Source organism: Lindgomyces ingoldianus (assembly GCF_010093535.1).
Source record: "Lindgomyces ingoldianus strain ATCC 200398 unplaced genomic scaffold BDR25scaffold_9, whole genome shotgun sequence".
Lineage (NCBI taxonomy): Eukaryota > Fungi > Ascomycota > Dothideomycetes > Pleosporales > Lindgomycetaceae > Lindgomyces > Lindgomyces ingoldianus.
The window spans coordinates 771,407-791,869 of record NW_022985170.1 but is presented as its reverse complement, the minus strand read 5'-3'; the positions used below and the strand labels follow the sequence as shown (position 1 = coordinate 791,869).

Genomic DNA, 20,463 nt, shown 5'->3' with positions numbered 1-20,463 from the left:
CAAGAGGCTTTCTCCTGTTGAGCCTGGACTCCGTTCTAAAAATTCCCCCCGTCATCACTTGGCCAGGTATATATCCCACCGAGCAACCAGCGAATGTAGAATCCACGCTCCATCCCCAGGCCCAGTTCCCGTCCTTAAACGAATTTTCGGTGCTGGACACTAGCTTTTGCTGTACTTTCTTTCTGAGAGCTGAGCTCATTATTACTTTCCCTAACATTTGATTTGCTCCTCTCATACACTCCTTCCTATCATCCAAACATCCAACTATTTGTTCAACATGAAGACCGTCTATCCCCTGCTCACATTCATTTCTGCAGCGCTAGTCGCTGGTGCTCCAGCACCTTTTGTAAAACCTGGACGTGAGTATACAACTCAAAAGCCCGTGCTCTATTCTAACTTCAAGCAAGCCGTCGTCACTAGCGAGACCGAGGGTATTGCCATTCCTTCAACCAACTTTGGTCGCCGGGAAGAGAGTTTCATTGAAGACTTCCAGAAGAAGGCTCTCCAGTTCCGTGATTCCCTCCTACATGCCCGGCAAGCCGGTGGCAAGGGTAATGGTGGAGGAGCTGGAGGAGTTGGAGGAGCTGGAGGAGCTGGAGGAGCCGCCGGAGCAAAGGGTAAGGCAGCTGGAGGTGCCGCAGCTGGTGCAGCTGGAGGAGCGAAGGGCAAGGCTGCTGGAGCTGCTGCTGGAGCTGCTGGAGGAGCGAAGGGAAAAGCTGCTGGAGGTGCTGCGGCCGGAGGGGCGGCAGCCAAAGGAAAGGCTGCGGCTGCGGCTGCGAAAGCAAATGGGAAAGGCAAGAACGGTATGTTCGAATGACCGTTTCGTGAAGATATAACTAACTCGACAAAAGCCAATGCTGCTGCAGCCCAAGCTCAAGCCCAAGCTGCTGCTGCTGCTGAGGCCCAAGCTGCTCAAGCTGCTGAAGCCCAAGCTGCTCAAGCTGCAGCCCTAAACGCGACCGATCCTGCTGCTGTTGCTGCTGCTGCTGCCGCGAATGCTACTGATCCTGCCGCTGCTGCCGCCGCCGCCACTGCTCAGAAAGGTAAATTTGGTTTCGCCCCTTTTTCCTTCTCTTCGAGGTTAACTCATATTGTAGGCAAGAAGAAGGGCAAGAAGGCAAAGGCCGCTGCCGCTGCTGCTGCTGCTCAGGAAGCTCAGGCCGCTCAAGAAGCTCAGGCTGCTCAAGCTGCTCAGGCTGCTCAAGCTGCTCAAGCTGGTGCTGTAAACGCGACGGATCCTGCTGCTGTTGCTGCCGCTGCCGCGAATGCCACTGATCCAGCCGCTGCCGCCGCCGCCACTGCCCAGAAAGGTAGGTCAAATTCAGTCCTGTTTGATTTTGCTGTGCTCACCTAAATTGAAGGCAAGAAGAAGGGCAAGAAAGCCAAAGCCGCCGCCGCCGCTGCTGCTGCCGCAGCAGGTAAGTAATTCCATAAGTCTACATAGACTAACTCAGCTAACCAATGGATCAAAGCTCAGCAAGCAGCAGCAGCTAACGGCACCGTTGTCGCTGATCCCGCCGCAGCCGCAGCCGGTACGCAATTCTATCTCTCTTCTCAATCTAAACTAGCTAACCTATAAATCACAGCCAATACGACAGCGGCAAATGGCGGCAAGAAGGCCGGTGCTAAGAAGGGCAAGGCCGCAAAGAACAATAACGCTGCAGGAGGCCTTGATATCCAGGGCATCGTTGACTCGATACTTGGAGACAATGCTGCAGGGGGTATTGACCTCTCCAACCTCAACATCGGCCTAAACAAAGCTCGCCGTGATGAGAAAAGGGGACAGAAAGTACGCCGCTCCGTCCAGGTGTGGGAAACTGAGGCGATGCGTGATGCTGTGGGCGCTTAATTGCACCACATAGTACGTCTCACGAAAGGGGTTATTCTTGTATGATGAGGACTTGGGAATTAGAGCAGGAGATACTGCAAAAATCACATTCGTTTAGGTAAATATCTTCTATTCGGGGGTTGGAAATTGGGTTTGGAGATTATTTGGTGCTTTCCCCGGATGGGAGACGTAAATTCTAACTCCAAAAGCAAGAATGCATGAGGAATGGAGGGCCACTGTTTTTGGCGAAATAAACGTTGTTATGCTTCACAAATTCTTTGCGCGGTGGTTTGCAAACCTGTGATGGTAAAAACTAAGGCTGGTGGTCTTTTGATGAGGTCTGTGCGTGCATGTCCCGGCTGCTTGTCTCAAACCTACAGAGCCTCAGGATCAGCCACCCAACGACGCGTCGTCATCAGTACCTCTGTTCTGGAAGTAGACCCAAGGCAGTCACTCGGGGGCGCTTACCAAAACGTGCGTAGAAAACAATAGCATTCGCGCGATTCAGCGGTTCAACGATTCAGAGGTTCGTCGCCTCATCGGCACAAGATGCAATCTCGAACAATAAATGACAAATTCTCACCCTGAGTTCAGAGGCCACATCACCAAGCATCGTCGACGTCACTTCAACAGCACAATCAAATAGTCTCCAATCCATGATAAGAGTCCTCCGACAAAAAATCCTTTGTGTCGAACCATGTACTCCTCCAAGCATCTCGAAATAGTAACCCGATCAAACGCTAGTGTAGGCCCACCGAACGCTACCTTAAATCTCTTACCCACTTGATCTTCAATTCCAAATTCAACGTTCTTACAATCTACGCAGAATAAGCTTCTGCCAGAAAGCTTGTCCATTTATCTTTAGAAAACGAAAAGTGGTCTGAGATGTTAGAGCTGGACATCGATGCCTTTTAGCTACATCTAAAGTCGCACCATGTCCACCCTAGTCTGCTTAAGATCTCCACCCAAGCATTTCACCTAAGATTCTCCTGAAGTGAGAAGGGTGGGAATGGGGACGGAATTATGCCGTCACATGCTTAAGGGTTTTGGGAATCGGACAGTCGAGACGGGAAAATTGGTACTGGAGAGCGGAAGACAAGAATAAACACGGGAGCGGGACGCGTGCTATGCGATGCATGTGTTTGGATTCATGCGAAGAAGGACGTGCGAGAGATGGTAATGTGAAGATGTCAATGCAGGCATATAAGCCGAGGGATAGATAGGATGAAAGGTTTGGGTTTGGGATGTATATGGGGCATGCTGCCTGGCTTTGCTTAAGGTATTGAAGTTTCGTCGATTTCTTCCTCAGGCTATCCACATTTTGTGATATCCTTCTTTCTAAGGTTTGGTACGCATTCTGTAAGAGCATTAATTAGCATACAGCCTCGTCTGTTTGTTGCAATTGAAACGATAGAAGGTGAATCGGCACAAACGTCTCACTGAAAGAATTATTTATCACGTGGCTATGCGTACAAGGTGGTCTGTGCACGCTACACTGCTATCAACTTCACCGACCCAATCTTGTTCCTCTTCGTAACCGTCCACTCACCACATTAACCCCCTGGGTTCTTCGACCACAGCAATAGCGAGAGATATATGGGGACAAAATGCCCTCACACAGTGTCCATTTCTGTTTTGAGACGTGAGTTACGCCGGGGTGTAACGTGAGCTGTTAGTAAGCAACTCGAGCTGTGGCTGAGCACTCATGAGCTCGCCCTGAGCCACCGTGAGCCGGCTTGATCGTGCTTGATTCAAGCCTGAGCCCCTCTGGTTGTGCCTGATTTCATCCCTGAGCAGCATGAAGAGGGTCTGGAATTGGGCCCCAATCAGATCGCCGAGGAGCGAGGAGCGCTAGGGAGAGATCCTTCAAGGAGAGCAGAGCTCCATGGAGAGGAGAGCTTTGTGGAGAGATTCTCCAAGGAGAGGGAAGCTTCGTGGAGAGTCTCTTCGCGGAGAGAAGTCTCCTGGGAGAGAATGTTTCGCGGAGAATGTCAACGCCGGAAACATCTCTCTTACACGGCAGCAAGAATTTCTTGACCCTGTTGAGGGTCAACCTGGATCAGTCTACGAGCAATGGTGTGAAACGGATGTTGCTATAGCTTCTGATGTATCAATAAACTCTACATACGCGGTGTATTGGGTCTGGCAATGGCCAACAGCCCCAGGAACACTTGGCGCACTTGAAGGTAAGGATGAAACATGAGCCAAAAGGTGACAATACAAAACAGCCAGTGTTCTTTGCGGCACCTATCATTTCTGGGTTATGTTGCGTTCCAACTGATTAAAGACGTCCTCTGTTGCAGTCTTCGCTTGGTCATCTGATGGGTTCTCGACGACTTCAACATCAGCAGTGGACCAAACATAATGACTATCTTGCTGGGCGAGTTTCTTCAGTGTTGAGTTCTCCGCATCTTTGTTGAGCTGCCAATTCAGCCGCTGATAGGTCTTTCCATCCTTCACGAACTTCTTCCCATAGTCTAATTGGCTGCTAATCTTTTGATCGTTGTTCCCGGACCGAGTTGGTGCAGCTCTGAACCCTGCGATGCCGTTACCTCCAACAACCGTCTTCATGCGTGAGACAGAAGACGTGACCCATCTCTTGAGCTCAGAAAGAGAGATTACTTTGGCGGAGGGCATTAATCCATAAACAGAAGTAATTGGTATCTGCAACGGTGCTCGGAAATAGTTAGCACTGCCATGAAAGTACTTCAGTTTTGAATGAGGATGGATTTACTTGGTACTTTTTATCAATGGAAAGGCGAGAGTAAAGTGATTTGATGAAGAGAGAATCGTAAACCAGCAAGACTCAAATCTTTTATACCTCCGCTCGCTGTCCTTCATGGTGCGGCGAAGAAGCTCCCAGCTCATGCGCATCGCAAACCGCGCGACTACGAGAACCCTGGATCAGCATTACATTTTATTAACTAATTAATAACTCAACCCTCTCACCTCTTAATACTACCGCGGACACTTTCCCATCATCATTCATATCTCTGAGCTATTCCGTCTTCTACTGCACACGTGTGGTGGAGTTACCTGGAGAGGCACTATGGAGGACCAAATCACCTGTAGGAGGGCGATTATATACGACCAAGATCTACGACAAATGGAGATTAGGACGAATTTCGGGGGGCAGGTCATCACTGTGGGATGCTTCACTGATCCATGCTCCAGTTCCCTTGTTTCAAAATCCTATCGGGATAAAGACCCTGAGAAAATGGATATCAGCATCTCTGGAAATGAGGGAAGAATTTATACTAGAGGGAGATGTTCCAGAGTAAACACTCGTAGATTTGAGGGTGTGTTGGCTCGAACATTTTAAGTCTCTTGGAAAGATTATCTCCCCGCGGCACTTCCTTCGGTAATTCAGCGAGTCGAAGAGGATTATCGTGACAGTAACTCATAATTCTCAGTTCGTATGGGCAGAGTGCGTGATGATATATAGTAATTGGTTATTCCGGGAGCAATGTCTGGAAAAGCTCACGGAGAAGCGATCCTTCCGGTAAAGTCTATCCAGACGATGTAAACACGAAGAGGCTCGTTGCTGGGATACACACTTAGGATAGTTTGGGGGACGATGCAATCAACATTCTGGATGACCCACTGTGGACCGCACAAGGCTTGTGCCAGAGCCACTCAATGCAGAGGCTCGAAGCGTATGGGTTCAGGGGAGCCTCTAGGAGGCGAACCCAAGAGATTCAAGGCTTACACGTTGAAAACAAAAGATTCAAAATAACGCTGACACCGGTTAGCATGGCGAAACAAGAATTCAACCATTTTACCCTCTGCAAGGCTTCGACCAAGAATCAGGGCTTCCAACGGGCCGTACTACGGTCCGTACAAAGTGAACCGTAACGGTCACGTGTTCAGTACGAACGTACCGAGTTCGTGAGCCGTACCGTACGTTTAATGATGCCCTAGGTACGGTACGTAGTACGGATTGTATTACCCTTTTGGGAAGTTTGTATACACAGTTATGTTACAGCTATCCAACCCCTCAGTACCCTAGGATTGGCACGGGGTATATAGGCTCCTAGGCCTCCGTACCTCTGCCTCCAACCCTAAGGTTTACTCTCGCTACCCCCTATCCTGCATTCCCTCTCTGTGACTTGTGTTTCCTGATCAATACCCCTCACACCACGCCCCCTCACACCACGCCTCTTGCTGCCTTACAGGCCTCATCTAGTCCTATCTGCTCTTGTTACTAGGGAGAACTAGTTATTTTATAGTTAATTAGACCTTAATCTTGCGTCTCTAGGGACCTATAGTCTTAGCTGTTTTGACTGGAGTACGGCGTACTTTAATCGAATCGTACTACTCGTACAGATCACGTGAGCCGTAACAGTTACGATACGTACACCTACCTCTCCTCCTCCCTATCGTACGAACGTACACAAAATCTCACCCGTACAGGCCTCAAAATCGCCCAATCGTACAGTACTACGCCTTGTTGGAAGCCCTGCCAAGAATCGTGATCGTGATGATCGTGAAGTTTATGAGGAAATTGTCAATGCATTACGTCCTAGTCTCTTCGATTCCGACAGAAGTGAAGCTGCTTCATAGGATGACGTAATGCTGGATCAACAGCGGGAAAGAGCGCTAACGACTTAGGAGTCTAATGGTGAATGATTACAGAACTGGAGAATGCCCACTTTTAGAGTTCTGTTATTGCTCTTGAATGTCTCACTATTATTAACTTTCACCCATCTTGAACTATTGCGGTATTTGCTTTCAACTATTAACGGAATTCCCTTCCATGCATATTGGAATCTGAAAATCAATTTCCCTAAAGCAGAAGTGGTATCTCGAATGACACAGCCCAACGCCAACGCCAACATCATCATCAGTATCTACAGCGCGATTCCAGCATATCCTCGCATCATATAACTCCTAAATTGACACATCTTATAACCACCTCACACCCTCCGTCTCGGCCACGCACCCTTTCCCTCGTGTCCACTCTCCAAACTCGTCCCGATTCCCGAATCCGTCAGCATACCTGCAATTGTATTCGGCATTGGCTCCTCGAGTATGAAGTTTGTGTCTTCGTCCTCATCATCCTCGTCATCCGCTTCGGCCTCAGTTTTGAGGGGTATGTCTTCGAGCTTGGGGATCCGGTTCGTGGGCTCGGGTTTGATGTTTGCGGATTCACGGACTTGGGCCTGGGCTTCCGAGGACGAATAGTGGAGGCGTCTGTGGGACGAAAGTGTTGGAAAGGTACGCGAGGTGTCGGATAGCGGGGTTGAAGGGGCGGAAGATGCTGGGTCTGGGTCTGTTTTCGGAGTTGCGAGGCCTTCTTCCCTTTTAACTTTACCACGACCTTGTGCTTCTTGCATCTCCTCTCCCCCAGCCCCAGCTCCCGAAAGTACCAGCGAAAAAAACCCCCAAGTAACTAACACAACGCACATCTCCACTCCCCAAAACAACACTGTAAAAACCACAAAACTGGGGAATCGATACTCATACATAACCCACCTTAGGCCCTCCAGTCTCGCTACAAACTTCACACTAACTTTATACACCTCTAACGGAATTGTACTTCGGAGTTCGAGACGGAGAGTCGAGGGTACATTTTGCCAGCCTTTGCCGAACTCCACGCCCTCCATGATACGAACCCTGATGGTTTCGGCTTCGTGCTTGAAGTTGAGGATGTAGAACGGGAGGCGGATGGCGCGGTAGGTGAATTCGGTGAGAGGGGAGCGGTAGGTTAGGATTGCGGGTCTGCGCGATCGTGCTAGTAGGGCGCCTGCTTCTACACCTATTTTGTGCTTGTCCTGCGTATTGCCTCCTGTCTGAGGGGGCTTCTCCCTCTCAGCCTTAGCCATGGAAGGAAAATCCTCCGCATCCCAATCTTCCGCCCACCCCAGCGCCCTCTCCATCTTCCCCACAAAACCACCCCCTAGCGTTCCTGCCCCCGTCTCCGCCCCCGGCCCGGCCCCCGGTCCACGTATCTCCAGACCCACCATCCAATTCCCAGCCCTCAAATTCGCTTCACTCCTCGGTAAACCCATTTCGACCATCACATCATATTTCTGCCTCGAAACCAGCCCCTCCAATTTTGCGACACCATAGGGAAACGTCAGATGCATAGCTGCAGCCGATGTTGGAAATTGCAAATAAACCGGGACATCGACGCCGCGGACAGGAATGTAGGAGAGGTAGAAGGAGCTGTACGCTATTACGGCGAGGGCGAAGAGGAACGTGGAGGTTAGGAGGAGGAGGAGGGTGCGGAGATAGGTGCGGAGAAGGGCAGGCGAGGTTAGGATGTAGAAGGGGGTGAGGATGGTGTCCTGATTATCTGTTAGCAGAGCACAGTCTCATGCAGGGAGTGGGAAAAGGAAGGGTGGTGGAGAGAATGAAGGGTTGGTTTTACTTTAGCCCAAGTAAGAATTGAATGAGATCCATTGTAGTCGTCTTCTGGGTCATCCATCCTACGATCCTCTTCATGGGTGCTGTTACCTAAGGGAATGCGCGTCGACATGTTTGCTAGTTGTTGATTTTCACATGGGATTAGGATTGGTGAGTGACGTCGGTGTTTCGGACCTTTGACAGGAGCTTGAGCCACCCACACTCAACACCTTGCCAAGCATCCCATCGCATTTCAGTGTGGGGGGGATGACAGTTACAAGGTGCAGTGGCACAGAACGGTGGCCTGACATGAGCAGCTAGCCGCACTTCTAGCACCTGGGAACTCATTTCTAAAGCACGAACCGTAGTCGGAGTTGGTTTTGACGAGCCCATAGCAGCTACCTCACAAACCTGGACTAGCACAAACTGCCATTGAACACAAGGAGACTTTTATTCGTATATAACATGCACAACCATCAAAACTAGTACTCCTACACACACCATCATCATGAGAAATCTAGCGCCGTATCAACGACCTGACAAAGGATATCCTGCCACCCCTTGTCAAACTTCACAGCTTTCCCAGCCATGAAACCAAACTCCTAGCCCCCAGAGTCAAGTCGTCGCATCGCCGTTTCCACGAAAGCACTTGGTATCATCCCGGAACCTTTGAATCCCAATAAGGAAGAAAAGTCGACGATGGTGGAGGTAAAAACACCGTTGAAGAAAGGGGTGGTGAACAACACAATGGAATAAAGGGTTAATGACATGTACTCTGAATTCAATGCAGGATCAGAACTGAACAGGAACAAGGAGATTTCTTGCTTAGACTTGGGCCGTATCGTTGGGTGAAGGGCCTGAACGAATGATGTAGGAGTAAAAATTTGTTCGTAGATATGCAAGCACGTAATCAAGCATGTAGTAACAACAGGGCTGCTGCGAACATTTCGAATGGTATAAAGCCGTGGGTATCGTTGCGTCATTTCGAATACCTTGACGAGAGATTCAAGGAAATTCTCCTCCCTGACGTCAATACTGGTAATTAGAAGGGTCGGTTATTAGCTACTATGGGCGATAGCGAGGTGGTATTCTGTCTAGGAGAACGTGCCGAGGCGAGGCCCACGGCGTGGTTCCATAACAGTGGACTGCAGTTTTCCTGTGGCTTTCGTAATTCCAGCGAAGCCCAAGTTCCTACTCCTCCTTGACAACGAACTTCTTTTACGAAGAGGTGAAATAAGGGTTTCTGCCGATCTCCCAGACCGGAGTGGGCGGGATTCAGACGCTCGGAGGTCGGGATCGTGGGGGAGGCAGGAAATATCGCGATACCGATTTTGGTTATTTCGGAACGCAGTAACCACGCCACGATCAAAATGCTCGAGCATGGCATCGGACGCATTTCGTTTGCGATTCAGCGGCGTCTCTGTGAGCGGTGTAGGCTGGGCTGGAGTGGATCCGTTGAGAGCAATCATCGAAGTTGCTGGGGTCCCAGGAATACGTGGTTCCTCCTCTCCATCTGCATCCGCATCCGTCGCGTCTCCATCATCTCCGAAATTCATGAAGTCGGCAATATCAATGTCGTCCTCATCATCCTCGTCATCGTCATAGTATTCATCAAGATCATCGGTGGTGATATTGCCGTTCTGCCCGATGCTCACGAAGGGGTAGAATGCCTGGGGTGGTCCAAAAGTACCGGAGAAGCTGCTGCCGAAGCCATCGGCAGGGTCTCCTCCAAATATTCCTGTAAGCATGATATCTGTGGAACCCTGGAAAGCGGTACTGAACATCTCGTTGCTCAAGTCACTGTCATCAGCATTGAATTGCTGTAGAGAAGTGCGAGGGCTGTTGTTTGCAGTGCTAGACGTGCTATCATATACACCGAAAGTCGTTCCAAAATTAGGTTGGTGGAGAGAGATCGAGGCGCGCGGACGGTAGAAAGTGACTTTCTTGGTAGCTCGATTCGTCACCGCTATGGCTTGGCTACTTTCATCATGAATGAAGATGCCACGAAGAGGAGGAATAGCTCGTCCGGCCGGGCCGGGTTTGGCCGACCTCTCAAATGGCTTTGGGCTAGCAGCCTTTGAGCCTGGTGCAGAGGACGGACGATGTAGAACCGACTTTTTGCCGGGAGTGAGTTGATGACAGTCAGGGATGAAATCAGTGTCCTCGTCAGTAGTGTCACCCATGTCGGCTGATAAATGACGTTAGCAATCACAATGAAACAGCTGATAGGCGACGCATACTTTCGTAACCACTAGACCCAGGTTCAGACGAATCGTCGTCGAACTCTTTAGGGTCATGTAGCGGTAGACTGCGGCCCTCGTCTTGACCTACATCCCAGTATGAGTGATCTGATCCGCTGGATGGGAATTCTCCCATGTCACTTTCGTGATCATTCTCAATCAACTTATATAGGCTAGGAGGAAGCTTGTTTTGCTCCATGAAAAGATCTGGCCAGAGGCTGCTGTCGAGTTCTGACGAGGAGCTAGAACTGTCCGATTCGTCGACTTCATCCTCGAAACGGACACGTTTGGTGGAGCTATCCGAGTACTTTCTTGCTGGGCCGGGTATAGATGATGTAGGAAGGGGTTCGGTATTGAAGAATTGTCCAAACCCGATGTCTGGGTACTCATGGGTTTGGAAGACAGCGGCGCACTCAAGGAAATCACCACCTCCAAAACTGTCAAAGTCGGCTCGACGAGGGCCGCCGAATAGATCAGTCGCATGTTGCTTCTCCTCGTTGATGATAAAAGTTTCTTCTTGCTCCTCCAAGTTCTCCATATCAGACTCATCACTGATAAGATTGACGCCACTGTAGTCTTCGTCATCGACATTGATTGTCTGCTCTTGCTGTCCTTCATCGTCAGAGCTCTCAATAGCATTATCCAAACCATTCGTGCCAGTAGGGTCAGTATTCTTCTTGTACATTACAAAGTCTTTCGTGTCGCTGCAGTTGTTGAGCTTCCGCGGAATCTTGCTTCTCGGGAATGCATGTTGCTCAGCAGTAAGGTCATCATCCTCTCCAAACAAAACAGAAGTGTTTGAGACACTGCTGAGCGTGCGTTTCTTGTTATGCATGAGGACTTGGTTCACCAGATGTTTGCTGGCCTTGTGCCCCGCCACACGGGATGCAGTCTCTTCAGCACCTTCAGGAGACTCATCTCTACCAGCGTGATCGATACGGATGGCCGGGCGCTTTCCTTTACCCAAGCCAATACCGTGAGACGGGGCTAGCACCTCTGGGTCATCATCATCTTCTTGATCGTCTTCTTGATTAGCACTACTGTCCTCATCGTCATCTTCGTTCGTAGTCTCTTCACTCGTGGACTGTCCACTGCCTCGGCCGCCAGTGTGATTCGTGCTCTTCTGCCGAGCATCCTCTGGAGATGGAGAGCGCTGGTCGCTGTTACGGATACCAGCGGGACTCTCATACACGAGCTTGTGGTCTTGGAGACGTTTTCCGCCCAGGTCGGCCACCACCAATCGTGAATGTGCCAGGTTAGCCATTGTGGCGCCTGTTCTCTTGTGATATATCAAGCAGAGTCGTTTGTCTGGGTTGTAGAAATGAGGAAGGAGCGAGGGAGATATGAAGGGTGAGGATACGGGAGGACAGGTCAGAAGATTCGGAAGAGGGAGGGCAAAAACAGCGTTCTGTGGGAATATATGTGGTGTACTTTGGTGAGGCTCTAAACTATGTCGAGCCTGTGAAAGTCGTCGATGTTCGATAGGTTGAGCCGGGTGAACTGACAATGCGGGATTGCTTGGCAGGGCAGGCCAGACGATGGATCAATTCGTATGTCGATAGCGGGCAGGTGTGCTACTCGCAATCGAGAGATTGTATCGTCGTTGAGGTTGAAATTCTCGTGAGCTAGGCCGGCTGGGAGAGCCCACAGGGAAAATGTGGGCCTCCCAGTGGGAGGTTTAGAGCTCAGCGATAGCCTGCGGCATTGTCTCGACGAAGGTAGGGGGTGAATGCTGTTAAAATGGGCTCTTTTTGATTCTGTATGGTGACTTCGTTGTCTTTGGGTGGGATGGGGAGAGGAAGCGGGAGGAAGGACGAGGAGGAGAATATGATTTTGGGAAATCTTGGCGCGCCTTGCCGTTTCGGATGCTAGTCTCCTTGGACTTGCATCAGCGTCACAGTCGGTGAAGGGCGCTGGGAGTCAGACCACGGCCAACCACCAACGACAGTCCGCTCTGTGCTCTGTCAATGCCCACGCTCAATATGAATCCCAGCACCTCCGTGGTAACACCACAGAATGCTCGCTCGTCCGAGCATCGTCCAACTTGTCTCTTCACTGTCGCGTGCTTGAAACCTGAGGGGTAAATTTTTCAGGTAGGTAAAACTGCGGAACCTGGACTCCCCACCAAACCAAACTTTGCACCCGCGGCGAGGATTGCACTGATAGCCTGGAGGTAACAGGGCTAAAAAGGGCATCAGAGATCCTCACGGCAAAACCCAATTGGCGCCTGCTAAAACACCACTGCCTCAGTCGCTGTCATCCTTGCATGCAAAACGGCAGTCATAAATTGCTCACTGCTGTGATGCCAGATTCCCTTCTCTGCATCCGTGATATCTAATATGTCGTGCTTTTCTTCGGCAATAAACATGTGCCGTTATCTGCCCATTTCCCTTGAAGGAGCGCAGACATCGTGGATCATCCCCACAAGACCCTGTGGGTTACGTCGACAGACCCTCTTATCGATACGGCCTGGCGCCAGTTTCATCGTTTAAAAAGGCGGTGTGCGGTCAAGATGCAGCCGCTCTGGAAAGGGTACGGTTTTGCAGCGGGCCGTCGCAGAGGAAACGTGTGCGCCATGAGCCCAGACTTGAGAGATGGCCTGCAGTATATCTAATATGAAGTGCGCAGTTCGTTAGAGGTTGTTGGGGAAATCAAGCAGGGAATCTGTGGTTCGAGTGCCGAGAACCTCCATAGGCGCATCTACTAGGAAGCAAACCATTACACCAGTTCAACCTTCCTAGCTACATATGCTCACATGCGAGGGCGTTGGTATTTCGAAAAGCAAATGCATTGGTGTCTGGTTGAGTTTCCATCCGGACGCGTTCGAGATCTTCGACGGGTCAAAAAGGTGGGTCGTCCTGATTGGGTAAGACAAGTTTCGCCTTCCTCAGAACGGATCTTCCTATTGGTCAGACTTGTGGTTAGTAGCAAACAGAACAGGTGCGAAAAGCCTACGAGGAGGGAGAAACATTTAGAGGGGGATGCCACGACTGTGTAGAGATCAGTATATTGCTGCTTCTTCTGAGTTAGTACCACTGTGATACTAGTCTGGGGCAGTAACACCTGGCGGCGCATTCGGTTAAAATCGACGAAATGTGGAGTATCTGCACGAGTTGAGGGGAATTGAAGCCAAAAAATTTCTTGCTGTCCGTATCCAAGGTTTGCAATTATGTAATAGAGGAGGTAGGTTAGACACCGATCTCCTCATCCCCTCTCACTTTGAGGATTCTCGGATCCCCATCGAGCCCAATAATTCGTACTGCCGGCGGAGCCTCAAGCTCGGCAAGCTCAGCAAGACTGCCCAGATCCCTAATGATGTCTTCGTAGTCGAAGCCAAGATAGTAGAGAAATCTCGCCGCCCATTTCAACGTATCTCGGACCTCCTTGCGTGTCTCAGTAGTCAAATCAGCTTTGCTTGCCCTTCGCACATCTTCTTCCTGCTGGACCTTCCGAAGAATCGCCCAGATCGTTTGTCGATTGGGGCGCACTCGTCCCTGTAGAATCAGCTGAGCTCCCGACGGCTGAGTGATTGTGATGTCTTCTGGACGACTCTCATATTCCTCGCCTTTGCTGATTCGAAATCGAGGCATAGAAGGCAGCCCTCCCGGAGCCCGATACGGTTCAAACGTTTTGGGGGGTCGGTAGCACCACATTTCCACAGTTTCTCTGCCTTTACTACTGCCGAACCCGTCAAGCACTCCTCCGAGAACTAGATTGAAGTCATTTGCAGATAACTGAACTTTCTGTCGGACAGAAAATGCAAGGAATTGGGTGCAATAATCTTTTAAATCCTGGTGAACAGAGGACAAGACACCAAGAATGCAGTTGAGCTCATTCCTCAAGCTCGTTAAAATCAATGCTTCCCAAGAAAAGAGGAAATCAGTGAACGCAGTGCGTGCTTTGAACTTCTGCCTTCTAGTGTACTCGTTCATGTCGCTTGACAGGCGGAGGAGGGCGGCAGCGAAGTTGGCAAGAACTTGGGGACGTGGCCAGTAGCCGGGATTCTTTAAGACATAGTCTTGGATCCCCTGCACTGATTCCCAGCGGTGAAGCTGCACTTGAGCATTAAGCAGGGCATTCAGAATTTCGGGGTGTAGAAGTCTCGCTTGTTGCCCGTTGCCTGAAGAGCCTGTGATTTCCACAATCTTGAGAACAAGCTTCTCCTCTCGCGCCACCGAACCGAATCGTATGATTGAAGCAGCCATAACCCAGTTGTAGTACATTGAATGATCAATCAGCGGTCCGTCTAAGTCTTCCGAGAAAATGAGCGATCGTCCAAGATAAAGCAGCCTCGATTCGGTAATAAGATCTAAGGTTTTCGCTAGTAGGGGGACGGGGACCTGACATTCGAAGCCCGGAAACTCAATTGGAATAAATCTGCTTGTAAAAGGCTGGTCCTGGAGGAGTGGTGTATTCTTTAAATTGTCGAAGAACTGCCGCATTGACCTTTGCCTGTTGTTGTCTGTGTAATCTTGCAATCGCTGGAGACTTGTTATGACCCCTGCAACATCACCATTATCAACGAAAGATCGCATGGACCGATGGAGAAAACCGATTGATAACGCAGAAGCATCAAAAAAGTAGGGTGGCTCATGGAAATTCCCAACGTTCGCGGAAGAAGCATTGACGGATCCAACTTCCGTGCCAAATCCAGACGCCAGATCTATAATGCTCAACAAGAGTTCCGGCCGTTTCTCTGGTGCGATACCTCCAGACTCTAGCAAGCGAACCATGACCGAGTCCCACGATGCCGACCCTAAGCTTAGGCCATGAAGGTCCAGTAACTGTTTCAGGTTCTTGATATGTTCCACAATACCCTCTGGATCTGTGCCTCGAGTGCCAACACCAACACGCATAGTATTGACCAGTCCATCTACGAACGCCGTTACAATTTCACTGCTGATTGTGCGCTGTGTAAGCTTACGGTCTTCTTCGTTCGATTTGATAGGCGTCCCAAAGAGTTGCCAACCTCGTAGAGGTGAGGAAGGTTCCTCGTCTTTTGATTGGAGAAGTTCTCGCCAACTGATGAGATTCCATTCAGACCCTTCTTCGCGTGGTAGCATCTGTTCAAGTATTGCCGTTCCATCTAGAATCCATCCTCCGTGGAGACATGACCACAGGACTAACTCAAGCCATAACTCAGGAGCTAGTTCGGTGACGTGGAGTTTGTACCGTGAACCCGGGATCTCGTGGCCGAGAAAATAAGACGCATTCATTCTCTCTTTGGCGATTTGCACAGACGCTTCATGCGCCCTCCAGCTCGCGTCCGAAAGAGCTGTAAGGATTTGAGATGATAAGAGATGCAGCGTCGGAGGCTGCTGAAGGGCGTAGTTGTCCTGGTGCGGCCGATACTTGTAGATGGACTCAGGGATGAGTCCACTGTGATGCAGATATGCGATGATTTCCAGTACGTGAGACATGACCGATGTTTTCTCCTGCTCGTTCGATTTAGTAGCTTCCAGAATCATCCCCCCTAAGCTTCGCCACACCTGGCCAAATGCCCGGTTTATGATGTTGTGCACAAGTTCAATAGACTCCGGAGCAGATGTTAGCTCATCCAGACTGTGAGCCAATTTTCTAGAGGGCCAGACCCGCTCTATCATGATTGGGGATTGGGTCATTTGCGCGAGGGAGAGAGGGGAGGATTGGGATTGAGGCCATGGCACATGTGCCAATAGTTCGAGGTGTGCATGTGGCTCCTGGGTCTTTGAGAATCCTTCGACGAGTTTCTTGACAAGCCATATTACAGTATCCCACCGGCCCTCAATCAATCCAACGTGACGGAGGATATCTTGCGACGAGTCCTGGGCGACATTGAGAAGGCTCGAAAAGTCCAGAGCCGTCGCCGAAAGCGCAGTAGCGTCTTCTGTTGAGGGTCGTTGCCGCAGATGGGATGGAAGGAAAGGATCGATAGCCGATAGCCATGACTGTATGCGCTGGCGAGAATCGAGATCCGGGAGAGGGATGCGAAATGGGAGGGGTTTTTTAGATGGACTTGCGGGATAGATTGGAGACTTGGAGTGGGTCGAAGACTGAAAACGGGTATGCGGAGAGGGGGGAGGTTCTGTCTGTGAGTGTTTCGTCGATGAGAAGCCTCTGTTCGCTGGAGGGGAAAGAGACGGAACGAGGAATTCTGAGACGGAGAAAGCAATGGGGGATCTATGAGATGGCGGACGAAATGCCTGAGCGAGAGCACTGCGAATGCAATTATTCGCAGCGCACATTGAATTGCGGGGTGGAAGGCAGGGTCATTCGGAGTGTTGCTCTGGCAGCCTCAACTTTTTTATCATCCATGACGTTCGTGTTTGACCGACGCGACTGCGACAAAGGCCCGAGCGCAAGGCTGCGTGACACCTTCCCCTACTTACCATTCCCTTCGACTCTCCTCTACCTCCGCACACGGCATCGCCGAGTTCCTTCTGGAGTGCACTACATTGCCTCTCCTTGTCTCAAAGCGTGGCGCAAGTCAGGCCCAGAACTGTTTGCTTCACTCATCTTATAAGCGTCTGTCACGCGTCTTTACCACGAAGACAGCTGTCACTCCACCGTCGCGGCGCAAACAAACAACAACAATAAGGCTGAATCTACAACGCAGCTATGCCGTACCGTGTTGGTAAGATACACCCCACTCATTCTGTTACTTTGTTTTATTTCTTATCATACTCCCGAATATCGGTTCACATTTGTTACAGAGCTCGCCAAGCAGGGTCGCGCCGGCTGCAAGAACACAGAGTGCAAGAAGGAAGGTATCAAGATCACCAAAGGAGAGTTGCGATTCGGCACGCTGGTCACCATTGACGAGCACCAGAGCTGGGGCTGGAAGCATTGGTATGATACTCTTCATCGCTCTTTCCTAATCGGGACTACATTGACTTGCCAAGGGGATGTGTTACCCCGCTTCAAGTTGAGAACCTCAGGGACGAATCAGGTGGCGATACTGACATGGTCGATGGCTATGATGAGCTTGACGCCGCTTCGCAGGCCAAAGTCAAGGAAGCCCTTGAAGTCGGGCATGTTGCTGATGAAGATTGGCGAGGGGTAAGTCTTGTGAATTGCAGTGTTTACGATCTGTCGTCTAAAATCTCTACAGGACGTTGAGGTGAACCGACCGGGCATGAAGGGATTCCGCGTCAAGGCAACCAAGGCGAAGAAGAAGAAGAAAGGAGATGACGAGGAGGTATGAGCACGTGAGCTCACTATTAGAATTCCCTTAACAGAGTCTAGGTTGATGGAAATCCGGATGAGAAGCCAGCTCCCAAGAAGCGTGGACGCAAAGCTTCCGAGCTTGATGGTGAGGAGCCCACTCCAAAGAAGGCCAAGGGTAAAGGCAAGAAAGTCGTCGCCAAGGACGAAGGAGACGATGAAGAGGTCGCCGAGCCGAAACCGAAGAAAACCAGGGCCAAGAAGGCGGCCGCCAAGAAGGAGGAGGAGGAAGAAGAAGAAGAAGAAGACCACACTATTGAGGAGGCTGAATCCAAACCGAAGACGATGAGGGGAAGGAAGGCTGCCACCAAGAAGGAAGTTATCGATGAGGACGATGAGGCCGAAGAGAACATCGAGGCTCCAAAGCCCAAGCGGGGCAGGAAGAAGGTTGCTGCTGCTGCTGCTGATGATGGCAAGCCAGCTCCCCAGAAGAGGTATGTCTTTTTAAGCTTTCAGTACACAAATGCTAACGTTTGAAGGGGCCGAAAGAAGAAGGCTGCGGCTGAGGACGAGTAATTTGGTAGCATCCCATTGCCTTCCAGGACGCCTACTCAATCCGCCTTCCTCCCTAGTATATTTCTGCACACATCATAGACACATCTTCCACATGTCCCTTGTTATCTCGGTATGTGTGAGGGTAACGAGGAGGGAAAACGCGTTCTTCCAAAGGCTTAGGGATGTTAGCCGATATCCGATTATTTTTTCTGAGCCTTCCAAAACTTCTTTGTAATATAGATACCCATGAGCGCTACCATTTCATGTAAATTGTCCGAATTCGTAATGTAGCAGGATAATCCATCAGCGTTTCGGTGTACACACTGTGCGGAATAGTCCTATCCTGCCAACCAACATCATAGTGACAAATGAGGAAATATTATAATTAGTGCCAATAGTTCTCAAATCCAAGCTTGAGCGTTTTTCATGCATTAGGTCAAAGCGTCCACACCAACCCAACAGCCACCTCCACCCATCAACCTGACTCAAATGTCGCGGTCAGCAACAATTGGAAACGGCCCAAATTCGGTCCAAGCTCCTAGACTCCCGATGTTAGTCAGATCCATATGTCCTGACGAGATACGCGCGCGGTGCCTGTCGCTAGACCATACCATCGAAGTCCTGACGTCTGCTATTCCTTAGTAAAGCGCCTCGGTTCGGATCCGACAGCGACTAAGCAGCTGTTGTAGCTCACGCGAAGACTCGAAGTTGGGAAACGCTTAGTCGTGGCATGGCGATCAAAGAGGTGGCGTTTGCGTTGAATAGCGCTGGTTTGAGGGTTCCTAGCGTTTCGACCCACCTTCATACTGGCACAAGTTCTCCCATTATCTATTCTTTATTGCTATAATCGATGATAAATTGATATTTGGCAACAGTTTCGAGCTATCGTAACACCTTCGAGAGCTTCAGCCGGATCATGATGCCGTTCTGTCGTCCGCGATGAAATAGATGGAACACATGTTCTCCTAAACAAGCCATCCCTTATGAACCCGATCTGAATCTGACTAGTTTACTTTGTGCCTATCTGCCGTTAGCATCTTGGCTTGGCCACCCCACAGATATCGTCCGACTTGCTATGGTGCTAGCTCGTTCCGCGACCCTCCGGGGTATGCTGTCATAGTTGTGCTTTCCAATGGACATTATGATCTAGCACGACGCTATCGCAGTATCCAACTCTCATGAGAACATCCCTAGCATATCTGAGGCATTATTGGTCCCCCTCCAAAGCATGACGTACTCCGACGGTCTCGGGGGAATATATGTAAAGGAAGTAGCATTGCTACTTTCGCAATATTCAGACTGCCCTCTTCTGCTTCATTTACCCGGAAATTTAATACCATAAATAAGTTTGCTTCAAGCACATCCATCAATCATATATATCATGTCGAACCTCTCCTTCAAAGATCAGTACGAGCAGAAGAACGAAATCCCCAGTGACGGCACTACCAGCGACCCCATAGATAACAGCTATGTCAGCCGCACAGGCCAATCCCAGATCCCCGTCCAGAAAGATGAAGCTCCCGTAGAGGATCCCATCGACCCTGACGTTGCTGACTCCAACGAACAATTAGGTACGATGCCTGCTTGTGTGCAATAGACTCATCAGACTAATTGAACCATAGCCAGTGATGATAAGGAAGCCATCGACCAGAGTAACATCATGGACTCTTGCACCCGCGGAGCCACCAAACAGGCTGGCACCTATGCTGAGCCTGGGATGAGGGAAGTCTTCCCGGCCCTGGGGATGGAACTTCTTCCATTCGCAAGTAAGGACTTCACGAGATCAGCCATGTCAGACGTGGTACGTGCAAAATAATTCGACAGTTTGGGAACTATGGTATCGGGACATTTTGTGAGATTAGCTTCCACCTATAATCATATAAGCCGGCGTATCATATCTTGCCTACATCTTTCTTTCATGTGATTCTTATATGTATTCAACTTTGTCATATCCATATTCATATAAGCACCGCCTATACAGTGTGGAATTATGCTCATCTGCCTGGGCAATCCAAAGAACCCATAGTAGGATGAATGCCTTTCCTAATAGTTCCTATCCCTTACCAACCCCGATATACGCCAAATTCTTTGTCTCCTTTGTCGCTTTCCAACACTGCAGGTTATAATGTCATTCTTACGCTGCTTCAAATGACGAACTTCTAAGCAAGTTTTCAAACAATGAGATGATGCTGTTATTTGTTCTTGTTGCCTGGCGGGTAGTGTCGGAGTTACGGATTGTCTTTGGTCTGTTAGTCCTCCCCAATATGTCCTGATGTTTGATTAAGCTACTACTGATTTCCCTTTGGTTACTTTTAAATTACAGTTGATAGTAAATTAAATCTTGATCCC

At 49.9% G+C, this 20,463-nt stretch overlaps 9 protein-coding genes across 9 annotated transcripts; 5 read left to right on the top strand and 4 right to left on the bottom strand.

The window, feature by feature from the left end:
- Positions 1 to 111: 111 nt before the first annotated feature.
- On the top strand, positions 112 to 1,903 carry BDR25DRAFT_130693 (uncharacterized protein). Its single transcript, XM_033683836.1, has 6 exons — positions 112 to 359; positions 408 to 725; positions 1,281 to 1,310; positions 1,362 to 1,418; positions 1,473 to 1,532; positions 1,587 to 1,903. The coding sequence occupies exons 1-6, from the start codon at positions 278 to 280 to the stop codon at positions 1,847 to 1,849; spliced, it is 810 nt and encodes a 269-aa protein (XP_033550150.1). The 5' UTR covers positions 112 to 277; the 3' UTR covers positions 1,850 to 1,903.
- An 859-nt stretch (positions 1,904 to 2,762) lies between these two features.
- BDR25DRAFT_352730 (uncharacterized protein) lies at positions 2,763 to 4,031 on the top strand (the record flags this gene model as incomplete). The annotated part of the gene is made up of 10 exons (XM_033695055.1): positions 2,763 to 2,774; positions 2,831 to 2,856; positions 2,890 to 3,004; positions 3,060 to 3,151; positions 3,193 to 3,261; positions 3,305 to 3,361; positions 3,409 to 3,470; positions 3,498 to 3,554; positions 3,591 to 3,787; positions 3,816 to 4,031. The coding sequence occupies 10 exons, from the start codon at positions 2,763 to 2,765 to the stop codon at positions 4,029 to 4,031; spliced, it is 903 nt and encodes a 300-aa protein (XP_033550149.1).
- A 47-nt stretch (positions 4,032 to 4,078) lies between these two features.
- Positions 4,079 to 4,465, bottom strand: BDR25DRAFT_312401 (uncharacterized protein; the record flags this gene model as incomplete). Its single annotated transcript, XM_033691292.1, has 1 exon — positions 4,079 to 4,465. One exon carries the CDS (start codon positions 4,463 to 4,465, stop codon positions 4,079 to 4,081), a length of 387 nt encoding a protein of 128 aa, XP_033550148.1.
- Positions 4,466 to 4,877: 412 nt separating this feature from the next.
- Positions 4,878 to 6,391, top strand: BDR25DRAFT_352728 (uncharacterized protein; the record flags this gene model as incomplete). Its single annotated transcript, XM_033695054.1, has 9 exons — positions 4,878 to 5,115; positions 5,152 to 5,217; positions 5,274 to 5,350; positions 5,390 to 5,672; positions 5,699 to 5,828; positions 5,895 to 6,013; positions 6,097 to 6,139; positions 6,174 to 6,277; positions 6,321 to 6,391. The coding sequence occupies 9 exons, from the start codon at positions 4,878 to 4,880 to the stop codon at positions 6,389 to 6,391; spliced, it is 1,131 nt and encodes a 376-aa protein (XP_033550147.1).
- Positions 6,392 to 6,684: 293 nt separating this feature from the next.
- Positions 6,685 to 8,304, bottom strand: BDR25DRAFT_257657 (uncharacterized protein). Its single transcript, XM_033686493.1, has 2 exons — positions 8,202 to 8,304; positions 6,685 to 8,118 (listed from the first exon to the last, which is right to left on the bottom strand). Exons 1-2 carry the CDS (start codon positions 8,256 to 8,258, stop codon positions 6,745 to 6,747), a joined length of 1,431 nt encoding a protein of 476 aa, XP_033550146.1. The 5' UTR covers positions 8,259 to 8,304; the 3' UTR covers positions 6,685 to 6,744.
- Positions 8,305 to 9,270: 966 nt separating this feature from the next.
- Positions 9,271 to 11,680, bottom strand: BDR25DRAFT_218081 (uncharacterized protein; the record flags this gene model as incomplete). The annotated part of the gene is made up of 2 exons (XM_033684919.1): positions 9,271 to 10,364; positions 10,417 to 11,680. 2 exons carry the CDS (start codon positions 11,678 to 11,680, stop codon positions 9,271 to 9,273), a joined length of 2,358 nt encoding a protein of 785 aa, XP_033550145.1.
- A 1,687-nt stretch (positions 11,681 to 13,367) lies between these two features.
- Positions 13,368 to 15,975, bottom strand: BDR25DRAFT_332914 (uncharacterized protein; the record flags this gene model as incomplete). Its single annotated transcript, XM_033692792.1, has 2 exons — positions 13,677 to 15,975; positions 13,368 to 13,406 (listed from the first exon to the last, which is right to left on the bottom strand). Exons 1-2 carry the CDS (start codon positions 15,882 to 15,884, stop codon positions 13,368 to 13,370), a joined length of 2,247 nt encoding a protein of 748 aa, XP_033550144.1. The 5' UTR covers positions 15,885 to 15,975.
- An 825-nt stretch (positions 15,976 to 16,800) lies between these two features.
- BDR25DRAFT_282736 (zf-PARP-domain-containing protein) lies at positions 16,801 to 18,416 on the top strand. Its single transcript, XM_033687993.1, has 6 exons — positions 16,801 to 17,029; positions 17,109 to 17,244; positions 17,298 to 17,454; positions 17,507 to 17,593; positions 17,641 to 18,053; positions 18,099 to 18,416. The coding sequence occupies exons 1-6, from the start codon at positions 17,014 to 17,016 to the stop codon at positions 18,133 to 18,135; spliced, it is 846 nt and encodes a 281-aa protein (XP_033550143.1). The 5' UTR covers positions 16,801 to 17,013; the 3' UTR covers positions 18,136 to 18,416.
- A 917-nt stretch (positions 18,417 to 19,333) lies between these two features.
- Positions 19,334 to 20,028, top strand: BDR25DRAFT_257644 (uncharacterized protein). Its single transcript, XM_033686492.1, has 2 exons — positions 19,334 to 19,685; positions 19,737 to 20,028. The coding sequence occupies exons 1-2, from the start codon at positions 19,496 to 19,498 to the stop codon at positions 19,928 to 19,930; spliced, it is 384 nt and encodes a 127-aa protein (XP_033550142.1). The 5' UTR covers positions 19,334 to 19,495; the 3' UTR covers positions 19,931 to 20,028.
- The last annotated feature ends 435 nt before the right edge of the window (positions 20,029 to 20,463 follow it).